Here is a 21,341-nt window from a genome sequence, read left to right as displayed (position 1 = left end):
CGTGGAAATGCTGTGAAATGCTGTCTCGTCTCGAATTTTTAAAAGCCTGTCCCGTCTCGTCCCGTGGGCAACACGAGAAGCAGGCACCTTATTATATTTTCATCCCGGCCTTAGGAATTTCTAGCTAGGGTTCTGTAATTCTCGATCTTAAGTTGTGTAAGACCTTGTGTTAAATACCCAAATTGTGGGCTATTAAAATCTTGTCCTCCAACCACAAACACTGTTTAAATACATATTTATATAATTATGACACTTGAGATTGCTAGCTTTCAGTTATTTCGAAAATTCGAACCATTAAAAAATATGGACAGTTTAACAGGCTACTGTATTCAAATAAAAAGAATTATTACGTATTCACCCAAAATATTTTGAGGGGTAATGCATCCACGGTCTAGCTGGGGGATGGAAACCTCTGTTTAAGGAGGAAGGGCAGATCAAGGGCACCCTTGGTAAGTGCTATGTGATTTCTATGGTGAAAGCAAGTATTTATAACGCGGGAAAAGCAATGTGTTCTTACTCTTGCTAGTGATCGTATTTGGAGCTGCAGTAGAAGTGCAATTCGAAAAGCTTTCACTTCCAGTGTAAGGCTTCAAGACCGCACTGCGAGACCATTCTCGAATGATGTTGGCTTCAAATACGGTCTTGCACCGTCCGGACACGGCCTGCTTCATTGCAGGCTACCTGAATCGTTTAGCTTCATTTCAAGCGTGATTTTGTTGTTTTCTACTAACTCGTTTCGGCAACACTGAATTTTTCAAGGTGGCTGCCGTGCGAGTGCGAGAGGTTACGAAAGAGTTGCAAATGTGAACTTCATTGACACATACAATTTTGTGTTTACGATTGTGTGGTTAAAGTGAATGGAGACGATCTTCGAATGTATTTTACAAATAATTAATTCTGAGTGCTCCGTTCGTAAGATATTTATTGTGCGGCGTTTCACGTGAAAAAAAGAAATCTTCAGCAATGAATGAACTAGGACCCAAAACAAGAACACCTAAGACAACCCCTATAACTGAAGACTACGAGATATCAAACACAGTTTTAGGGCTGGGAATAAATGGGAAAGTTGTGCAGTGCTATAGTAAAAAAAATAAAGAGAAATATGCGTTAAAGGTAAGGGCTTGAATATACCCTGTCAATATAAGTTGAGGGTGTGGATAGAATTTTTAGCCTAGAAATGATGTTGGTTAAGAAACCAGTGTATTACGTATTGTTGACTGAGTACCTGTTTGGATGAAGACCTGAGTTACGGTCTGAGTCACTCAGCAAGCAGTGTTGCAAGTGTAAGGTGAATGACTCATTTGTGTACAAATTTAGCTTATGCTGTATCGACATACCTAGACATATTCTTAACTACTGGACTATTCGAACAGTTTTAAACATCCCTATTAAAAATATATATATCCATGCTTACCCTTCCTGATACATATATGTCCAACTACAAGAAAAAATCAATTTTTAATGTAGCCAGTTGTATATTGGGGAGTAGAAGTAATGTAATATTTTATTTTCATCATAAAATTGAAAAACCAGCCCAAATGTTGGCACAGGTTCAGATTGTGTAATACTGATATACTGTACAGGAATACTCGCTACGTTTTTTGTGCAAATGACTTTCGGCCCAAGTTCCTTTTGTTTTATTGTGATTTCATCATGCTATAAATGCAATTTTGGTAAAATTTTCGGTAAAAATTCAGTAACCACCAAACGTCTGAAATACCGGACCACTCTCCAATTTCTATGAAATTTCGCCTACTCACTAATTCTGAACTCCTAATCACGAATCTGCATGTAATAATTAGCGGTCGAGTATGGAAATCGAGAAAAAAAGCAAAGGAACTATGTTTTCTTTACATTACGTTACCCTACCATAAGAACAGTAGCTCCACGGAAGACGCCATTTTCCCAACATGAAATCAACGTGCAATACACTGTTGCCAAACTTACCAAATGACACGAGTACGCACTCCACATTGTCTTCTCCCTCACTGTCACTTTTAATTTAATCAAACGAGTCCACACTCCACATGGTCTTCTCCCTCACTGTCACTTTCAATTTCTTGGTTATCGTCAGGGGATTGTAGAGCATTCCGACGAGCCTGAAGAATTCTACTGTGCGATCCAAATTTGAATGTAGGCACCTCTTTAAGAATATATATTTCGCTAGATATCCTGAATAAAATACTTTTTTTGTCCCTGAAGAATTCAAAGTGTCCTTTGCATGCCTCCAAGTCGACTCTATGCTATTGGTGTGAGCGCCGGTATCTGCATCGACGAAGTTGATACTATGGTTAACTGTGAAGTGCTTGACATCCTTCCTTTTGTAGGTGATCGTAAGCTTTCCAGCAATCGGAAATGATTGTAGTACCCGGGAGAATCCACTGCTTAATTAAATATATCAAAGTTCCCGTGTCCCTTCACTCGACGGGAACAAGAAAACACCGCCTCCTTCCTCTTTCAATCCCACCAAAAACCCATTGTCCCTCAACACGGTGACCGCGATGGTATTTTCTGCGGCCAAACTTGGACTCGTCTGTTTCTACAACTTTGCCTTCACCTCCAATCTTATCCCCATTATCGTAGAACGCATGTTCCAAAACCTCCCGACAAAAGGAAGCGCAATCAATACCTGTCTTATGTGAAATCTCTGCCTCCTCACAAGTAATGTTCAGTGCACAATTGGAGAACCACAGTTTGATGAACACACATATCTGTAGCATAGACAATTTAGATCTAGCGAAGAAAGTTCCTTTTCGAACCGAAACGGAGTAATTGCACGCCAGACTTTTTTTTTTTCGACAATACAAACCGTTTCTTACACTTCTACGTGTAATTGTCAACCGACGCACGATCCTTGCACAATTGTAAAACGTGCCCGCGTGGACACATGTAATCGCCTTCCTGCGGCAAAACACCTAAATCCATTAACTTGTTAATGAGGCCACGTCCATCCTCCTCCACACTCCATCGAAAGAACTGCAGCACATTAATGTTCTTCTGTCCCGCCATTCTTGCACAACTAAGAATGCAACAGTGTGGCAACGCTGTAGAGAACGTAATGAATATGTGTCATTTATCGCACAACACTTTAGCAACATTGTGTTCTGATGTCACGGAATAGTTTTTGATGTTAGGCAAGACAAGGTATAGTTCTGTTAGCAAAAATATTAATTTTTCTTTGTATTTATGCTAATGGAACCTAACCTAACCTCGTAGGCATTCCTTGTCTGACGTCCATACACATGGTAGCAAGATTGTTGTGCGTGAAGGAAGACCATTAACGAATTAGGAGAGAAAGATGGTTCCGAATTGCTTTGTATAGACAATCACCGTGGTAAATCGCATGGTTATTTTACAAGTTCTACACGTAAATGTACAATTTTAAGAAGTTACCGCCAAATATGAACTACAGATACGTCATCAGGACACCGAAATTAGTAAGTAGGCAAAATTTTATAGAAATTGGAGAGTGGTCCGGTATTGTAAACTCATGCCGAAATTCCTTTATTTTCTTCTTTTTCACATTGGTACTTACGTATTCTGCATTCCTAAGGATTCTTCAAGGTGGCATTTTGTTTTTTTCACGCAAATAATCTCAACTTTCGACATATTGAGTAATTCTTGCTTGTTCATTTTCGTTTGTGTTACATGCAATATGGCGGAGAAATCTTGACTAGCGTTGTCGATGATCAGTGGTTATGCAGTGTTGCAACCTCCTTCATCGAAAAATACCTACTTTCGTGTTACTGATTTTGTATTTTTTTCCAGGTTCGTAAACCCCACGAACCATTCATAAATAGCCCCACAAACCATGCACGGATAGCCCCACAAACCATTTCCGGTAAGGTTAGGTTAGGTTAGGTAGGGTCACGTATAGGTTACAATAGTTAAAAATTGGTTTTGAAAAAAATATGTGTAGCCCCACACACAATTCTCGCATAGCCCCATGAACCATTGATACACAGCACCACAAACCATTTGCGGAAACGTACCTTCTTCAGTTACAAAAACAAGTACCACCTGTAAGTAAATGGATGCAAGTTCTTTCGTGCATCGGTCACACATTTATATCGAAAAATAGATGATTTACCGGCAAAATTCAATGAACGATGCGAGAAAACACTTCCCCAAACTTCCACAATTATAAATAAACTGCATTCGGTAAGTAATTTCTCCTGTAAAATTGAAGAAATACGTTTTGCGGATACGAAAATTTGGTCCCATTAGCACTCACATACAAACATGAATTAACGGTGAAATAACTTGACCGATGAGAGAGAACACTTGTACGACCTATCACAAGTCTACAGAAACCCAATTACGTAAGTACTTTCTCGTGTATAAAGAAATCAGTTTCCCGGCTTTCAAAAATTTTACCGCTTTTGGTACTGATTTACTTCTACATTCATTCCCACTAGTCTACGATACTTACTTTTGCTTTTCAACGGAAAACCCATTGTCCATGGGAAGCGTGCATGCTTGCGTAACGTAATTTTCAAGTTATGTTTTTCAACATAAATAACTTTTTTCGAAATCCAAACAGTGCTCATTACTTTAAGGAAGGTTCATATTTTGTGTGACAATGATAGCCAAAATTCAATGATATTTAGTCTTCCTGCTAGGGGAATTTGGAAAAAAAAAAAACAATCTGGTCTTCCATGAATTTATATAGTGACGTTTTTTTTTCACACTTGCAGGTGCAACTTGCTTTTCACAAGGGACATGTGGTATGGAAAGTTTTTGAGGGTGGGAAATTGCTTCAATCCCACCATTCAGGATGGGAAAATATTGTTATTTCCTCATTGTGGAATTTTTCGGAACAGTAAATGCTCGAATTTTCCCAACATGTCAAATTATCGGGCCCGAGTTCATTTTGTTTTCTTGCGATTTCATCATGCTACATATGCATTTTTTACATGGTTCGATTTTGATTTATGCCTGTTAACACACACTGGTTTTTCACTTGTATATACTTCTATGCAATTCTGTACTTGCCAACAATCATTTGTTTACTATAGTCTTAGTTACGAACTGCCCCTCCTACAGGGTGGCAGGAAAGTCCCTTTACATTAAACTTGAATTATGTGGTTATGTACACAGCTTGCCTCCTGTGGATCCAAGACGTCCGTTTGGATGTTCATAGCATATCCTTATGTATAGCCTTATGTACCTCTATGTCCGATTATTCATCCACAACAGCATATCGCGGGTGACATTTTGAAACGATGCAGGAACTGCATCTTTCAGCTGGTCATTGTCGGAGTTTCAGCATTTCCTCACCTCTTCTTTCACAAGACCCCAGAGTGCATTGTCAAGTGTGCTTGATATCAGGGCCAATGCAATAAAAAAGGTAAAGTGTTCCCCTGTGCTTAGCACCATGCCATGAAGGGCTGTGGGGCTGACGCCCCACACTTTCTTGATCCGGTCGTGAGTGGGGGTGATGTGATCAGCACCACACCCCTGACCGCTTTTACCCCCCAGGCTTCCCCCCGGGTACCCATGTTATTCGACACTGGGTGGATGCCGGGGCCGCTTCCAACGTTAGAAAAGTTCCCGGATTTGAACCAGACGGGGATCGAACCCGGGACCTTTAGCATGGTAGTCAGACGTGTTACCGACTGAGCCACCGTGGCCAATGCAATGGAGTGACTTTCTGCTGACCCACGTCTGATGCAGCGATTTGCAAAAATTTCATCCAGGTGTCTGTGGACATTCAAAGCTAAATGCGTTGGATGTTCATAGCATATCCTTATGTATAGCCTTATGTACCTCTATGTCCGATTATTCATCCACAACAGCATATCGCGGGTGACATTTTGAAACGATGCAGGAACTGCATCTTTCAGCTGGCCATTTTAATTATAGCATTAATGCTTTCATTGTTAGTTGAGGCAGATCAGGTTCAGTTCTCTTAGCATTAAAATTATATCGCTAAATGCTTACGTAGTTAGGTTAGGTGGGTCAGGTTTAGTTCCCTTGGCATTGAAATAAGATCCCAAAATGCTTTCTACTACTAGTCTCTAACACGAAACCCCTTTGAGCCTCCTGTAAACATTCAGGAAGAGGGGAATATCGGTAGTAGTCTGTGGAATGTGTGTGAAACTGGTAGCTTTGCACAAGGTACCTCTAACATCTTATTTTTTTTGCCCATAAATTGGGCTTTTCGAAATGAAAACTGTACTGATTAGTTTCAGGAAGGTTGAAATTTACTTCTACATTCAATCCCACTACTCTATGATACTTACTGTCGCTTCTATCAACGGAGAATGACTTGTCCATGGGAAGTGTGCATTCTTGCGTAAGGTAATTTTAAGTTGTTTTTTTTTTTCAACTTAAATAACTTCTTTTTTTTTTCCTTTTGCAAAATCCAAACAGTGCTTTTTTTACGTTAGGGAAGGTTCAAATTTTGTGTGACAATGATTCCCAAAATTCTATGTTAATTAGTCTTTCGTCTAGGAAAAAATTGAAAAAAATCATAAAACAATCTGAATGATTACCAATTCTTGAATGCTACACACTATTTCCCACTCAAGTTCTTGTTTTTACATTTCTGGAATATATTCAAGAAATTTCAGATGCTTTTGAAATATGATAATTTAGAATTTTCCTACTGTTCAGCAGGTCTGTAGGGAGGGACAAGCTATAGTGGAACCACAAGCAAAGAAACCTGCGCAGACCCGCAACTCCTGTCCACCGTACTCCCATGTGGAGGGGAGGGGCAGAGTGGAGCATGCTTCCTTATGTCTCGAGTTTAACGGAGGAAGGGAAAGGTGCGCGAAGACTTTTCATCGAAGGTTCTTTTCAGTGTGGTTGCTCTACAGGGTGCTGAATTCTAGAGCACCATTCAAAGATTTAAAATAATAGACAAGAAAGTTAAAATTTATGATGGAGAAATTTACACTTGGAATTTTCTGTTCCCAAAGTAGTAGTAATAGTAAGTTTTTCAGATGCTAAGACATATTTTAAATATGCTAAACTTTTTGTTTTAATCAGAATGCAAACTACGAATCTTTAAATATAACCTATATTATTTTTTTAAGGAGTTTTTTCCTTTGTTTCCTTATTTCAAAATATGCCAGTGCCTGTGACGGAGTGGTTTGTGTATCGTGCTATGAATACAGGGGACCCGTGTTCGAATCCTGGCCTGGGCATGGGTGTTTGCGAGTGTCCATTCATCAATTTCATCACATCATCATTCAACCCCATCTTTGCGTGGCACAAGAGCGAAGTAAAATAATTCAAATTAAAAAAAATATATTTCAAAATATATAGAATGTAAATATCAAAGGATGTACATAAAATGTTGGTGCTTCATAGAATGGAGGTGTGTCGAACAGGGTTGGCATTTCAAACAAACCCAACCCGGGTGGGGTTTTCAGATAAAACCTGGGCAAAACTTGGTTTTATTGGTTTTTTTCATGTTATGTTTATAAATATATATATTTTAAAAATGAAATACATTTTCCCCTGATATTAATATATTGGAACATTCAATTTGTATTGTTTTAGTTCACTGAATCAAAAACTATTTCATATTTTCTGTTAACATAGTTAAGAATTGACAATCAAGGTCTCGCACCTTGAAATGATTAAACTAAAAACATGCATAACCCATGCCGCAATAGACCATTGAGAGTCCAGGCATACCTACTGACTGCCGGCCACACTCCCACCTGTTCCTACTCCGAGGTGGGAGATCATACAACCAATTACGGTGTGATGTGTGGTCAGCACGACAGACCCCCAGTCGTCGTCGTAGGTTTTCATGACCGGGTTACGCTACTCATTCATAGCTCCCCAATTTAAACATGATGGTGAGTGTTCACCAGTCTCATACACAGGCCGAAATCTCAGGAGAAAGGCTGTTGCTTTTCCCCAAGGAGAGACAATCCCGCACGCATCCCATAGCATAGCCACACAGCCACAGTGTGGGACAAATGATTAAATTATCTAAAATATTATTCATAATTGGGAAAAGAGAGACACGGTAGTACAGTAGACTCACGATTATCCAGGCTAATTGGGACAGAGATATGGAAAAACTCGGATAATACGGAGATAATGTGCTAATAGGTTGTAAATGATGAAACAACACTTAAAACTGCATAGTAATTATTTATTACTAGTACAACATAAATGAGAAGATTACTTTTCCCGCTTAGAATAGGCCTACACAGACTTAAACACCACCGTAACAATCGGATACACCAACAATGTATCGAACACGTGCAGCATGGACGGTGACTTGACTCCATAAACAAACAGGGGGTTGCATTATGAAGCACGATGTATTCCAACAACTCCCTTGGTTAACCCGGAGCCTCCGTTAATCGTGAGTCTACTTTATATAAATACGGAGAAACTAGTACTCACTTTTATCTAGTGAGTACTAGTTTCTCCGTATTGAAAATACTATGTTCTGAAATATTTGACCAACAATTTGATTCTGTTCTTGCTGGATGGCGTAACAGTTAATAGATCTGTGATCAGTTCCCAGGACTGCGCATTGCAATACTATACTAATACTTGATAGCTGTGGTGGTTTAGTCACCCTCCGTGGCAGAGTGGTTAGCACAGCATGCTGCAATGCCAGGGGTCCTGGGTTCGAATCCTGATTCAGACATGGATATTTGTGTTTGTCCCAATGATAATACAGAGAAAATTGATAGAAAAAGGGAGATACTACTGCTTAGCAGTATTACTTTTATTACGTAAAAAAAAAGTAGACAGGCTGGCTGACTACCATGCAGAAGACCCAGGTTCGAATCTTGGGGTGGGTGATCTAAGGTCGGAATTTTTCCAGTCTTGTCCCTGCATAAAGCAGCTCTGGAACTCACCCAACCTCAAATCAATGGTTTCTGGGGGGTAAAGACAGCTGAAGTTTGGTTGTGATCACATCACCTCCAGAATGGCCGAGATCAAGAATATGTCGGGCCCTACCCACATATCCTCTGAATGTTTCTTCATGGTGCGGTGATATATCAGGGTGGCCACTCTAGGACCATGATAAAATTCAAGTATAATTCCTAGTTTTGAAGGTGAACTTTCCAAAAAATCAAGGTCATCAGAAGATGTTTTCTCTTCTTCAACCTTACGTATTACCGCTTCTCACCACCCACACACATACACACACAAATATATTAACAATATAAAGTTTGTGTGATTCCAATGTATCCAAAAATTCTAAATCAATTCAAATAAATGGCACATATGTATATTTCAAATATTAAATTTAAAGTGCGGGGTTTACATTTGAATTTCAGATATTCACTCAAAATACATCTACAAACATAAGTTACTAATGTTACGGGATAAACTAATGTACAAAAAATTGTTAATTATATAAGAATTTTAAGCTGAAATTTACCTATTCAACTTCGGGATATATTATCTTGCAATAATCTTCCATCTATCAGATAGATTGTTCTACAAAGGACAATAAACGGATCAAGAGAATTCAATTTTACTTTTCACATAGCTTTCTTTTCCTTCCTCAATAAAAATAAAATTGGTTAAAAACTTGCCTCAGAGCATTTATAAATTCAATGGGATATGGTTTGATTGATTGAGTTGGTGTTGTAAGTCCACTTTATGCACAGAAAGCCTAATTAGGACTGAAGCTACAGTTAAAAGCTGGATCCAAACCACCATGTGTCTCCACTGGGTATCGAACCCAGGACCCCTTGATTACAAGGCAACGATGTTACCACTGCACCATCGGGGATGCCCTTAATGGGATGTGAATTTAATAAATGTTGTAATTTTTTAACATTTACTGAGCAAAATTCACGGAGCCAATTGTTCACGCATAATTCAAGGAATTACCGGTGAGTAGCCACCCAGGATATGCCAGAGGAACTTTACCTTTACCTACTATACAACATGGATAGCTACACACACACTTTTAAATCTGCTTCAATACAGTTTGTTCACAGTTGTGTTTTCTCATTATTTTTGTGGATGTTTCAAGTTTAAATATCTCCTCCGTGAATTAACCATGCCAAAATTTTGGTTGACATATTTAATTGTCTAGACTGATTTTATCCAAATGCAATATCGTATCCATCCTCCAAAATATCTGGTTGCTATGAAACTAACAGTTCCCATGGACAAAACATTAGTGGCCCTTATTTGGATCCCAACATACATATGCACTATATTGTTAAAAAAAAATATTTGTCACACCATAGCTTAAGAAATTCCCTAAAATATTTATCTTTTCTTAATGTCCAAAAATGTAGTTTAGGCAGTTATTTGAAAGTGGCATCAGAATTTGGGAGCTACCTCAGAATATGAAAAATCAATTTTTCATCCACCATCTTGAAATACTTTCAACAAATGCAAATGCAAAATAAAATCATTCCCTGGGTGTATCTATTTGCGACATAAATTTCAGCTTAAAAAAACTAAAATTGCTAGATACTGTGGTCTCAAAATTGGTGGCCCATCCAAAACCCCACACTATATTAGTTTTTTTTATTAAAAACTTCAAGCTCAAGTAATGTCCTAATGTAGCTGAGACTTGGTTTCCTTAATCTACGAAAATCTAACCTCAAATATTTGCATAACTTAAAGCTCTCGCAAGGCATGTTAAATCAGTCTGTCGTCCACCATCTTTAAACATGGTGACAAATTTTTCTCAAATACAATATAACACCAATCCTTTAACTTATCTTGTAACTCTAAAAATTGCAACTCAAAAGGTTTACATTTATGGCAAAATGTATGTTACCACCACTCCTCTCCTAAACTATGAAATATAATTTTAAATGATTTACTGCAAAATTTCGGGCTGACAGATTATCTACAATGACTAAGTTTAGTTCCTTATACTCCAAAAATGCATTGTAGACAGTTTGGGCAAAATAGAGAGCATGGTATAGAGCATGTGTGTAACATGAGGAAAATCAGTTTTTCATTCACCATCTTCAAACACATTGTTCAATTTCACTCACATGTAATACCATTGCAGTTCTATTTGCAGAAATGTGTTATCATGGTCACTAAATAGATGACTTGTCTTTCTTTGCCCATCCAAGGCACCCATGTACCTCCTAAATCGTGCATTATGTTTTGATAATTTTATTGTGAATTTACAGTGCAAGTAATGTCGCACACAATGCTCCTGAAGGTTTTATGCACAAGCTCGAAATTGTAGTCTCTAAAAAGGTTTAAAAATGTCAAAAATGGCCAAAATATGAAAGTATACGTATGCATTGTATTTACTCAAGTAAGTACCCCACACCCTCTATATTTAAGATTGTTACTATCCTGCCCCCCACACTTTACCTCCGCACTCGAGGTTCGGTGCACTTCGTACTCTGCTCAGATTTGTCTAGGGGTATCTTTCTTTGTACGACAATGCACGTGGGTTGCTACAAGTCAACATAATTATATAATTAACTACAAGAGACAACGGAAAACCTTTTGCGAAACCTTTATGATCAGGGGGATAAATTACCTTGTCCAGCTTGTGTGAAATTAAAAACGGAAATTTTTGGTATTTTCTATAAGTTTAATTAACGTAAAATTTGAAGTATATACAAGTCGTTTCCGAACGTTCATTTCTCTAATTAATTATCGGGCCAAAACTCTAATTTTGATGTTGGAATCTCTATTGTTTGTACCTGGATGCTTTACATTTCATGAATTACATCTGAAGTACGCTTGTCACAAGGTAGACTCGCGTTACTCCAAGAAACGTCTTAACAGGCGCTAGGCCGCTCGACGTGTACATTTCTCAACCTCCACGGTGACAAGGCACTAGGCTGCCCAGCGCACCGTAATTACTTCAAAATAACATCCAGTACAAACTACCTTTTTACCTGTAAATCGGACACCAAGGCACTAGCTTGCCCGGCAATCCAATTTCTACAGCATCCGTTTCGGGAGATCTGTCCTCCGGTCCTAGCTAACCGAAGCAAAAACAGCCTCTCCCTTCCAAGTCTCAGTTCCAACAGCCGACCTCCCCTACTCTCATCTGGGAGTTTATATACGTTTGGTTGGCGTCTGTTGCCAACCGCCCTTCTTTCAAAATTTTTAATCTTTAACAGCTAAACTGCCCGCCTTTCTTTTGAACGCTCGAAACACGAAGCAAGAACAGAGAGCTACATGGTATTTATACATGGAATAATACGAACCTAAAAATGCATAATAAATTGATTTACACTAATCACACATATATATGTTTATACACTTGATTACCCAATTAATTAACATATTAATAAATATTTCAATAAGGAAAAAAAACACGGGGGCAGGGTAACAAGATAAAAAAATTGTGGTAGATTATGAGAGTGCTAGACTTCTTGGGTATAGATCTCCTAAGCACAAATAAAATTTATCCTACATAGGCAAGCAACCCATTACATTCAATCAATGCACTGAACTGGAGGGTGGGAGGGGTCACTGTCTCAATGGAAGTCATTAGAAAGATAACAGAACATTTGCACACACTAAATTTTGAGAAATGAAATGAATCATTTGAAAAGTGTTTGGATTAATTATACCACAATTAACTTTATTCTACTTTCATGACATTTCAATAACATGCACTCAATTCTTCTTTGTAATGTTTTATTCATGGGAAATATTATTGTAAAAGTTGATCGTCACAGGTGAAACTATGTGGCTTGCGCACATAAGGATGTGACTGATATCTAAAGTGCTACCACATTTCAAAATTGTAAGCTCTGTTCGTTCAATGTCTTATCTAAATATTTCAGACCTTTTGATTTTTTTGTTTCTTGGATGTAAGTTCGTATTATTTCTGTTAAAAGTCCATTTCTAGCATGATGTGAGAGCAATAAAAGCAATAATTTACAACATTTTCTGAAAAAACCTGCATGGGGAAAACTGGGCAGGGCCAACCCTGGTGTCAAACCACTATTCTGTCTAGGGGGCTGCTGTTCGGGATTCTGAAAAGTTGGAAAATCATTTCCGTAACTCAGGATTTGATTTTTTTTTCCTGATCACAGTACCAGCTTTTTCAGGATTGAGCACACCCCTACTTTTCATGTTAATAGATTTATTTATGAGCTTATGGTAATGTGTGAAATATGTAAACATGTACAAGTGTCCACACAGATACTTTTCATAATGCCTTTTAAAACACCAAATCTTTCCAAGGAAAAATCATCAAATATTGGAAGAGGAATGTTTTTTCTATTTCATGAAATAATGATGTATACATATACGCATAGAGAAAAAAAGATGCAGGAATGCTAAAGCACCTGGCGCCTAATAATAAATCTCCAAGAGCTTATGAAAACATACATGCAACCATGAAAAAATAGGCACTTGTAATATGCAGAATGCATAATTACTATGCATATAACCATGTAGCATATTATTTTAGCATAGGATGGGAACATATAAATGTTTAATATATTATGATGTAACATGTATAACTTAAACCAAAGAGATATGATGTACAAAAACATTGCAGACAGGCAACCATACCCTGTAGATATTCCCCTCCCCTCGAAACAGAAATGTTCACTCTAATGCTGAAAGGAATGAACAGATTTCCTGGTGATGTGCCATTGGGTGAAGAAATAAGAAATAAGAAACAGTCACAAAATCTCTTGTTTGAAGAAGGCCAATAAAACCAAACTTACATATAAATGGTTTGTGTTTCCCACACCTCAAATTAAAACTCCAAAAATGGGGGGAAGTAATTTTCACCACCATCTTCCATGCCAGAATCTCTCTAGAACCAGTACAAACACGAATTACAATGTAATCAGAAATTTCCATCCGGGAAAGTCTGGACTAGCAGAACATTAAATTAACGAGGGCCAAAGACCAGATTTCAGCAACACAGAAATTATAGCCAAATCTTTAAACTACTGGGACCGCATCATAAAAGAAGCAATAGCTATTCATGGGGAAATGGAGAATCTCAATCTCGACAAGGGGCTCGAACTGGACCCAGCTTGGCTAGCACGATAGTCGACCAGCAGCGCGGATGTAGCAGAAGTGGTATCCGATTGGTCTGCCACCATCACCCTCCACGAATGTATATACACCGGGTTGACGCTCAGGACTGCACTTCTACCCTGAAGATGAAAATGATGTTAGCTCTCAAAAGCTTGGAATCTTTTCCACAACTCACCTGGTCAATAGCCCGAGAGAATCTTTTCATCATTCATCACCAGGAAAGCTTCAAGACTTGCACCAATTATAAAGTCCATAAAAGATTTTTAAAAATTGGTATAATTATATGGTTTATTTCCATGTAATGAATCATACACCAAGTGAAAGACAAACTTTCCAAGATTTTTTTTAATGCCCTCATAAGTTAAGTGTTCAGTATGTCCAATCTTTGTCACACGACACAGTTCTAGTTCCTTGTCCATTTCTGCCCACACCCAATCCGCCATATCAGGAGTGACTGTGTTAGTGGTGGTAGTGATTCAGTGTCAGATCATAGAGGTCCTGTGGTATGGGTGGTACATAGATGGAACACCTCAAGAAGGACTCACATGGGGTTAGGTCCACTGACCTTAGTGGCCTGCAGAATAGTGCCTTCATAACTGGCAATCAATTTGTTTCTGAACCCATCACCTTCCTTTGCATTTTGATCCAGAACTGCTCTCAAATGACTATCATCTGGAATTATGGCTTGCAGGAGCTGCAATTTGTCCAGCTTCATTAAATGTTTTCAAAGGATTTTCTATATTGTTGGCTGCAGGGTGTTTAGCACCTGATTTAGGTCAATATGTGGTGGACTTCCTCAGACTATGCCAAATTAGTCTCTCTCTCACAACCCACCCCCCTCTTCTGACATGCCAGGTGGTCACAAACAACCATCCTTCTCAAATTTTCAGTACTCCATTATGCTGTTGTGCACTGGTGGATTCTTCTGGTACTTTGCACAGAAAGCTCTTTGCAATCAACTGGCTGTGGGCAAACTGAAGCTCATGAATACATTCTCCACCTGGTTTGCCACCATGGCTGCACCTGTGGCAGTGGTGCGTCTGTTGGTTGTTTTCCTAACTATGCCGGCGTAACATTAAAAAAACTGAGTTTTTCTGTTTGGTGTATTATTTATTGCATGTCCCAATTTTTAAAAACCTTTCATGGACTTTATAATTACTGTCAGTGTTTAAAGAAAGTAATTTTGATCCAGGTAATTTTAGATTTTCCTATTTTTATAAGAAAAAATAACTAAAGTTATATTTTGCAGCAAGCCACATGAAAAATCACGTGAGTGCTGTAAAAGTAATTCTAAGTAAATGTAATTTTTAGAATTTGTAACATTATTGCGATTTTTCAAAAGCAGAGGTATGTTTGAAAATGTTGTGGCTGTGTGTCATTCTCTTCACTGGGATAGTAATGGTATTGACGTAGGACATACAGTGAGATAAATGCACACTGTACATACGTGGCTGTGATTGACAGGCATGTTGCACTTTTTTCCCCCAGAGAGTTTAGTATTTTGCCAGCAGTAAATTTCAAATTCATCCTTGATTTCTTACACTTTCAACAGGGAAAACCATTATGATAGACAAACAAGTATTGCAGGACATAATATTATTCTAAGGTAAGTCTGAAGAACAATTCTATATGTAATCCAAAACCATGTATATGTGCTTTTTATGACTTTATAATGTTCTCACGCAACTTTCTCTCTTTGCTATAGGTATTGCATGATTCAACTAAGGCACGTAGGGAAGTGGATCTCCATTGGCGAGCAAGTGGATGTCTGAATATTGTTAATGTAATTGATGTTTATGAAAATACGTATAATGGAAACAAGTGCCTGCTAGTTATAATGGAATGGCAAGTTCTCATTTATTTCCTCATTTCACAGCTAGTTATTATTTAACTTAGTGCATGACTGATTGTGCATGATGCTGGTGGGATTGTGCTCGTATAGAATTAATGAAATCCTGCTAGTAACAAGACTTACTTTTTCTCTCATATTTTCAGATGTAAGTCTATTTACCAATAGAAATGAAACCTCAAATAAGTCTTTTGGTTTAGAAAAAATCATGTCCTATAAAAACATATGTGAATAAGAGTATACATAATTAAGTGCTTGAGATTAATTTTCTTTTGTGTTTCATGTGTTGTTACTTGAAAGAAAGGCCTTGAAATTTGTTCTTCACTGTTGTGAAGATGCCTTGGCGATGTAATATTTTAATAAATTTAGCCTTGGTGATGTAATATTTTAATAAATTCATGTAAATAGTTTTATCCCTAATCAATCTACCTCACTTCCACAGTCTGCTAGGTAAATAAAGGATAACTGAGAATGAATTTATGATATTCCAGGGGAAAGAAAAGAAATAACTAATATGTAGGTAATAGACATGATGGTGTTTCAACCATTGACAGTTTGCCCTACAGGGCAAATTATCAGTAAACCCCAGCAATAAATGCTTATTAGAATGCAATTTTTTGATTTTCAAAACATGGTTCTTTTATTAATGTGGGATAGACATAGACATGCCCCCTCTTAAATGGTGGTCATATTGAAAATGGCACCAAAAAGGTGTTATGTTGAAATGCACCTGGTGATGGGTTTTTAAATAGGTTGAGCCAATGCCATTTTCCAATACCAGTGGTATTGCCATCAGGGTATCAATTAGATTTACCAATACTGGCTGATACTTTTTCAGCATTTTAATTGTTTGCAGGGTCTGCAAAAATGCTGCACAACACTTTTGCAGAGACAATTTTCCTGGAGGTCATGCAAAATTGAAAGTTTGCATTAATTTTTTACCAATATTATGTGAGAAAACTGTATTTTGTGATTGCATAGCAGGTATTTTGTATTCTGATGTATTTTTTTACTATTTTAAAGCAATACTCTGGTAAATTGATGCACTAATGATAATCACTATTTTGAACAACTTTAATTATTGCAATTTTCAAGCATCAGTATTTGTTGGAAACTGTGGCGAGTATTGGTATCGGTTCAAAGATGTATCAGCTTAGCCCTAATTTTATACCTTAGTTAATTGGCCATGAATGGTAGGCAAGATAGAAAACTGAAAAGTTAGTAGTTATCAGTTTGCAGTATGTATTAGTCACCATATTAAAAATGGTGGCCAATAGTTCCTATCCTTAAGGTCTACTTCAGTCTGTCCTAGGAGTGTGTGTGGAGCAACATAGAAGAGAGGGAAGAAAGCGAGTTGACAGAGCAAAGCAGTGATGCTGCTGCAAATGGCTGATAACTCATGTAGTCTCTTTCCCTCTCGCCTGTTCATTGATCAAGCCCTCTCAAGTCACTACTTGCAGGGAGGGCTGTTTTTTTTGTGTTTTTTTTTGGTTGCTCTACAAATTCCTGGACAGAGTATAACATATTTACGGATTGAATGCTGCAACAAAGACTAAAAACATCAACTAAGGAAGACTGGAGTTTCCAGTGCTTAGCTCATTTGAGTCTTGAGAGTTTTCTCCCACTGTAGTAATAATGAAACATACAGTCTAAGAATATATTTTGTTAGGTGGTTCTTTTTTATGGGGTTAACATAAAATGCAATGCTTCTTAAAGCCACCATGTAAACTACTTTGGTCTCAACTTAGGAGGATATTTTAAATTATTTAATGCTCGTGCTTCATCCATTTTATATCAATAGTCACAGAATAACCTTGGATTGGGGGAGTTACCATTCAGTTACTAGTTTTTTACTTTATATTTATTAATTATGAAAGATTTATTGTGTTTCCACAGTTGAAATTATTTCTGGTGTTCCATGCAAATAAACAGTTGCTAACAAAATTGGTATTTCTAACTGCTAGAATGAAGGCAGATAGATGAATATAAGATGTATTCTATTTATTCAAACACAAGTGGCCCATTAACACAAATATAGTATTTTGTATGTGTATACTTTTGTGTATAATACAGCATTGTGAGAACAAACTGGCAGTGAAACTTGAGCTAGCTGTTTTCTGTGAGGTCATTGTCTTCTTTGCCAGTGATAAAAATTCCCACACTGTCATGACCAAGTAAATTACAAAGATGTGGGTGGTCCCTTCACTTTTCATCAGACAACTGTTTCATTTTTCTAACATACAGTATGTATAAGAAAGGAATAGTATAATGTAAAACAGCATTCTGTACAGTCCAGTGGCTATCCTACTTTACTGTAAATATAGTAGTCTAATCTTGGACCAAATATGAGAATTTGTGAATGATGTTCTTTCATATACTCATCAATAGGGAGCAGATTTATATGCAGTAAATATTTTCAAAACAACCTATTTTAAGGTTCTGTACACCTTGCATGCAAAGTAAATGTATCAGTAACTCACTGAACGCAATTATAGAAATGAAAGTGTGATAATTATGCTTTTTAGGATTACCAAAAAATACTAATTTACAAATTTTTTTAGTTTCTTGGAACGAAATTATATTACACTCATTCCTTTGTCTGGAGGCTCACTCACTATAAAAACTGCAATAATGCAATTATAATAATATACATTATCTTCTTGGAAACACTATGCTCTTTTCGTTGCATTAATCAATATCTTATTCTTTTACATTAGCATTTCAATACACTAGACATTATTTATTGATGTTTTCAGGTAGCAGACTGCTGCCATTGTCAGAAAGTAAGTCTTTGTATTTTGAAAATGTTCTTTCCATTTCACAAGATGCCACTGGACAGTATTTGTTAGTTTCATTTCTTGTGTTGATATCCTGATGTAAAATGGATTTTTCTGTATACAGAAATTTCAGTTGTGGAATACCCAGGCAAATCCTGGACAGGTCCCCCCTGTAACACTGAATTCACCCATCCCAGGAACTGCAAACCTAGCTATTGCTAACTGCTTCCCCAATTCAGATTTCTCAACTTCTCCCGGTACTATTTTCTTTTGAGCAATATCAAAAAGAGATTAAATGGACAAAGGAAGAAAAAATCTAATATTTGTCCATTCAAAACTATCAACGAAATTTTACCATATTTTTAATACTTCATTTAAGATTCAGATTAACTACATTTTGATTCAAATTAACAACACAATCATAAATTGCACATGGTAAAACTACAGACATACCACAATTGTCTGGATGGCCTAGTGCAGGGATTCAACCTGCAAACACTACGAAAGTGAATCCATCACCTTAACCATCAATTCAAAGGAAGCAATGCTGGATTGCTACATTTTGCGGTTCTGGTGGCGATCGAGTTCACACAGAGATAAATGTATTATAGGCAGATATTGAACTCGGGCAGCAAATCGTCTGCACTATGAATCTGTGGTTCACACCTACCATAACATGGGAGTCGAACAAATGCTATTTGTCACATGAGATTTAATGGGAAAATAATGCACAGCAACATTCAGTCTTTGTCCGCATAACAGCAGCTTTAGACCAAAGAATAAGAAAAGCATATTTTTTTAAACATAAATTGTGCTGCATGTTATATACGAGATATAATTGTGACAATTTTCCTTATCAAAACCGGGGACCATGTTATACACCCACAAAAATGGCTTTAAATATATCAGTAAGGGCACAAATCCCAAGGACGCTATCTCAGTTTCTATCAGACTGCCATCTTTCTCGTTCCAGTTACTTTAATAGTAAAATTAGTACTTCACTACTACTTTCGTGAAGAAAATCACCCAAAAATCATGTTTAATCCTCACCAGTATGTTGTTTGAAGATTTAGCTGCAATCCATCGAGAGACATAATCGCAAAAAGTTATTGTATTTTTATTATGTCTAATGTAAGAATAAAATATGCTCATAGTGCATATCTTCATCATCTGACCATCATTCACTTAGTTTCTACTTTCTTCTTATTTTGTACTCTAATAACAGAATGATCCTTCACTAGGTTATACAGCAGCATTGTCTGCAAAAGTTAACATAAGTTTATAAAAATCAGTGTCCAGACCTACGCAGGCAAAAAATGTTTTCTGTTACTAAAAATGAAAGCTCTGTTTGAGCATGGTAAATTTGCATTTTGGCAAATTTCCATTCAACCTGCAAAAACCACTCTAAATACCTGAAATGTATTACATGTTTAGAGCATACTTGACAATAAATAACTCTGCCAGCAGTGGTGAACGCATCGTTACCTTCTACACCCTGCTTTAGCTATACAGTATGCTGTTACTTCTCTCCTGCATTTATTGCCACTTCTGCAGCACACACACACTCACAGATTTATCAAGAATTCACATTAACAGATAAGCCTCAAATAACGCGACCCCAGTGTTGTCGTTGGAATTTGAAAATGTGACTCGCATATGTGAAAAGTCATTGGTTGAAGAGAGTGGGTTTTTCTACATTTGCAACCAGACCACCTGCAATGCTATGAGATGAGTTTTGGAATGTCCTTGCCCCAACTAGTTCCCAAGACCAGACGAAGTAGGCTATTTTTTAATGCTGACACAAGGAACAGGGAAAATTAAGCAGACAAACTTGAAACAAACGATTACATGAAAATTACTCCCAATCAGTGGCGTACGCAAGGGGGGGTTACCGGGTTTAAACCCCCCCCTTGAGCTCTTGAAATATTATGGAAAATGCTGTAGAAAAAATTAAAAATGGCTAATTTGTCACAGTCAAAGATCTGCGACAGCAATAATAATAATAATAATGATGATAATAATAATAATGATAATAATAATAATAATTTGGATTATTATTCCCATGCAGCATGAAGAAAAACACAACATTCCAAACACAATCTAAGCGGCCGCAAAGTTCAATTTTGCAATTTTCTTTTGCAAAAAGTCGCGCAGTGACTCTTGCGAGAATTGTGAAAATTCCTTGCTTCGTCCTTATTGCAAACGTTCTTCCCGGTACTGATTTCACATCCCCTTGTGAACTCTCAAGTGATGCTGAGTCTACATCCACATCATTAAATAATGTCGAAGAAGTCTTTTGTGAATCACCTAGAAGGGATAAATGTGTTGGAATGTCTATAAACTTACTTTACAACGAAAACATAGACTCAGTGGAATTTAGCAACATGTATTCTCGCGCTTCATCACCACCCTGGGTGAGTTCCATAGGTAAAGGTGATGTAAATTCCCCCGTGTATATACCACCGTGCCATGAAGTCACACATAGTGGTGTGGTGGGCCCCAAAGATTCTTGATCTCGAACTATTTTGCAGGTGATGTGATCAGCACCATGCTCCGGCAGCCTTCATCCCCCAAGGTTGCTCTCAGATACCCATAGGCTGGGTGCGGAGACAAGGCTGGATAAATTCCAACCAATTCCGGGAATCGAACCCGGATATCCCACGAAGTTGTCAGACTAGACCAGCGCGGCTCCTTGAATGAGTTTCATATTTCGATTATTTCAATAAATTTAATATATTTGCTTGTTTTTATGGATTTTCTTCACACTTAAAATG

General features: G+C 37.5%; 1 protein-coding gene across 1 annotated transcript in view; it reads left to right on the top strand.

The window, feature by feature from the left end:
- The first annotated feature begins 765 nt into the window (after positions 1-765).
- The window catches only part of MAPk-Ak2 (MAP kinase-activated protein kinase 2), a 44,152-nt gene continuing 23,576 nt past the window's right edge, over positions 766-21,341 (top strand). The window contains exons 1-2 of the mRNA XM_083117103.1: positions 766-1,113; positions 15,647-15,786. Coding sequence (XP_082973229.1) covers positions 964-1,113; positions 15,647-15,786 — 290 coding nt within the window. The 5' untranslated portion in view covers positions 766-963. The remainder of the gene's footprint in view (positions 1,114-15,646; positions 15,787-21,341) is intronic.

This window comes from Lepisma saccharinum, chromosome 2, assembly GCF_977018435.1.
Source record: "Lepisma saccharinum chromosome 2, izLepSacc3.1, whole genome shotgun sequence".
In the NCBI taxonomy this organism is placed as follows: domain Eukaryota; kingdom Metazoa; phylum Arthropoda; class Insecta; order Zygentoma; family Lepismatidae; genus Lepisma; species Lepisma saccharinum.
This window is presented reverse-complemented; position numbering and strand designations above follow the sequence as displayed.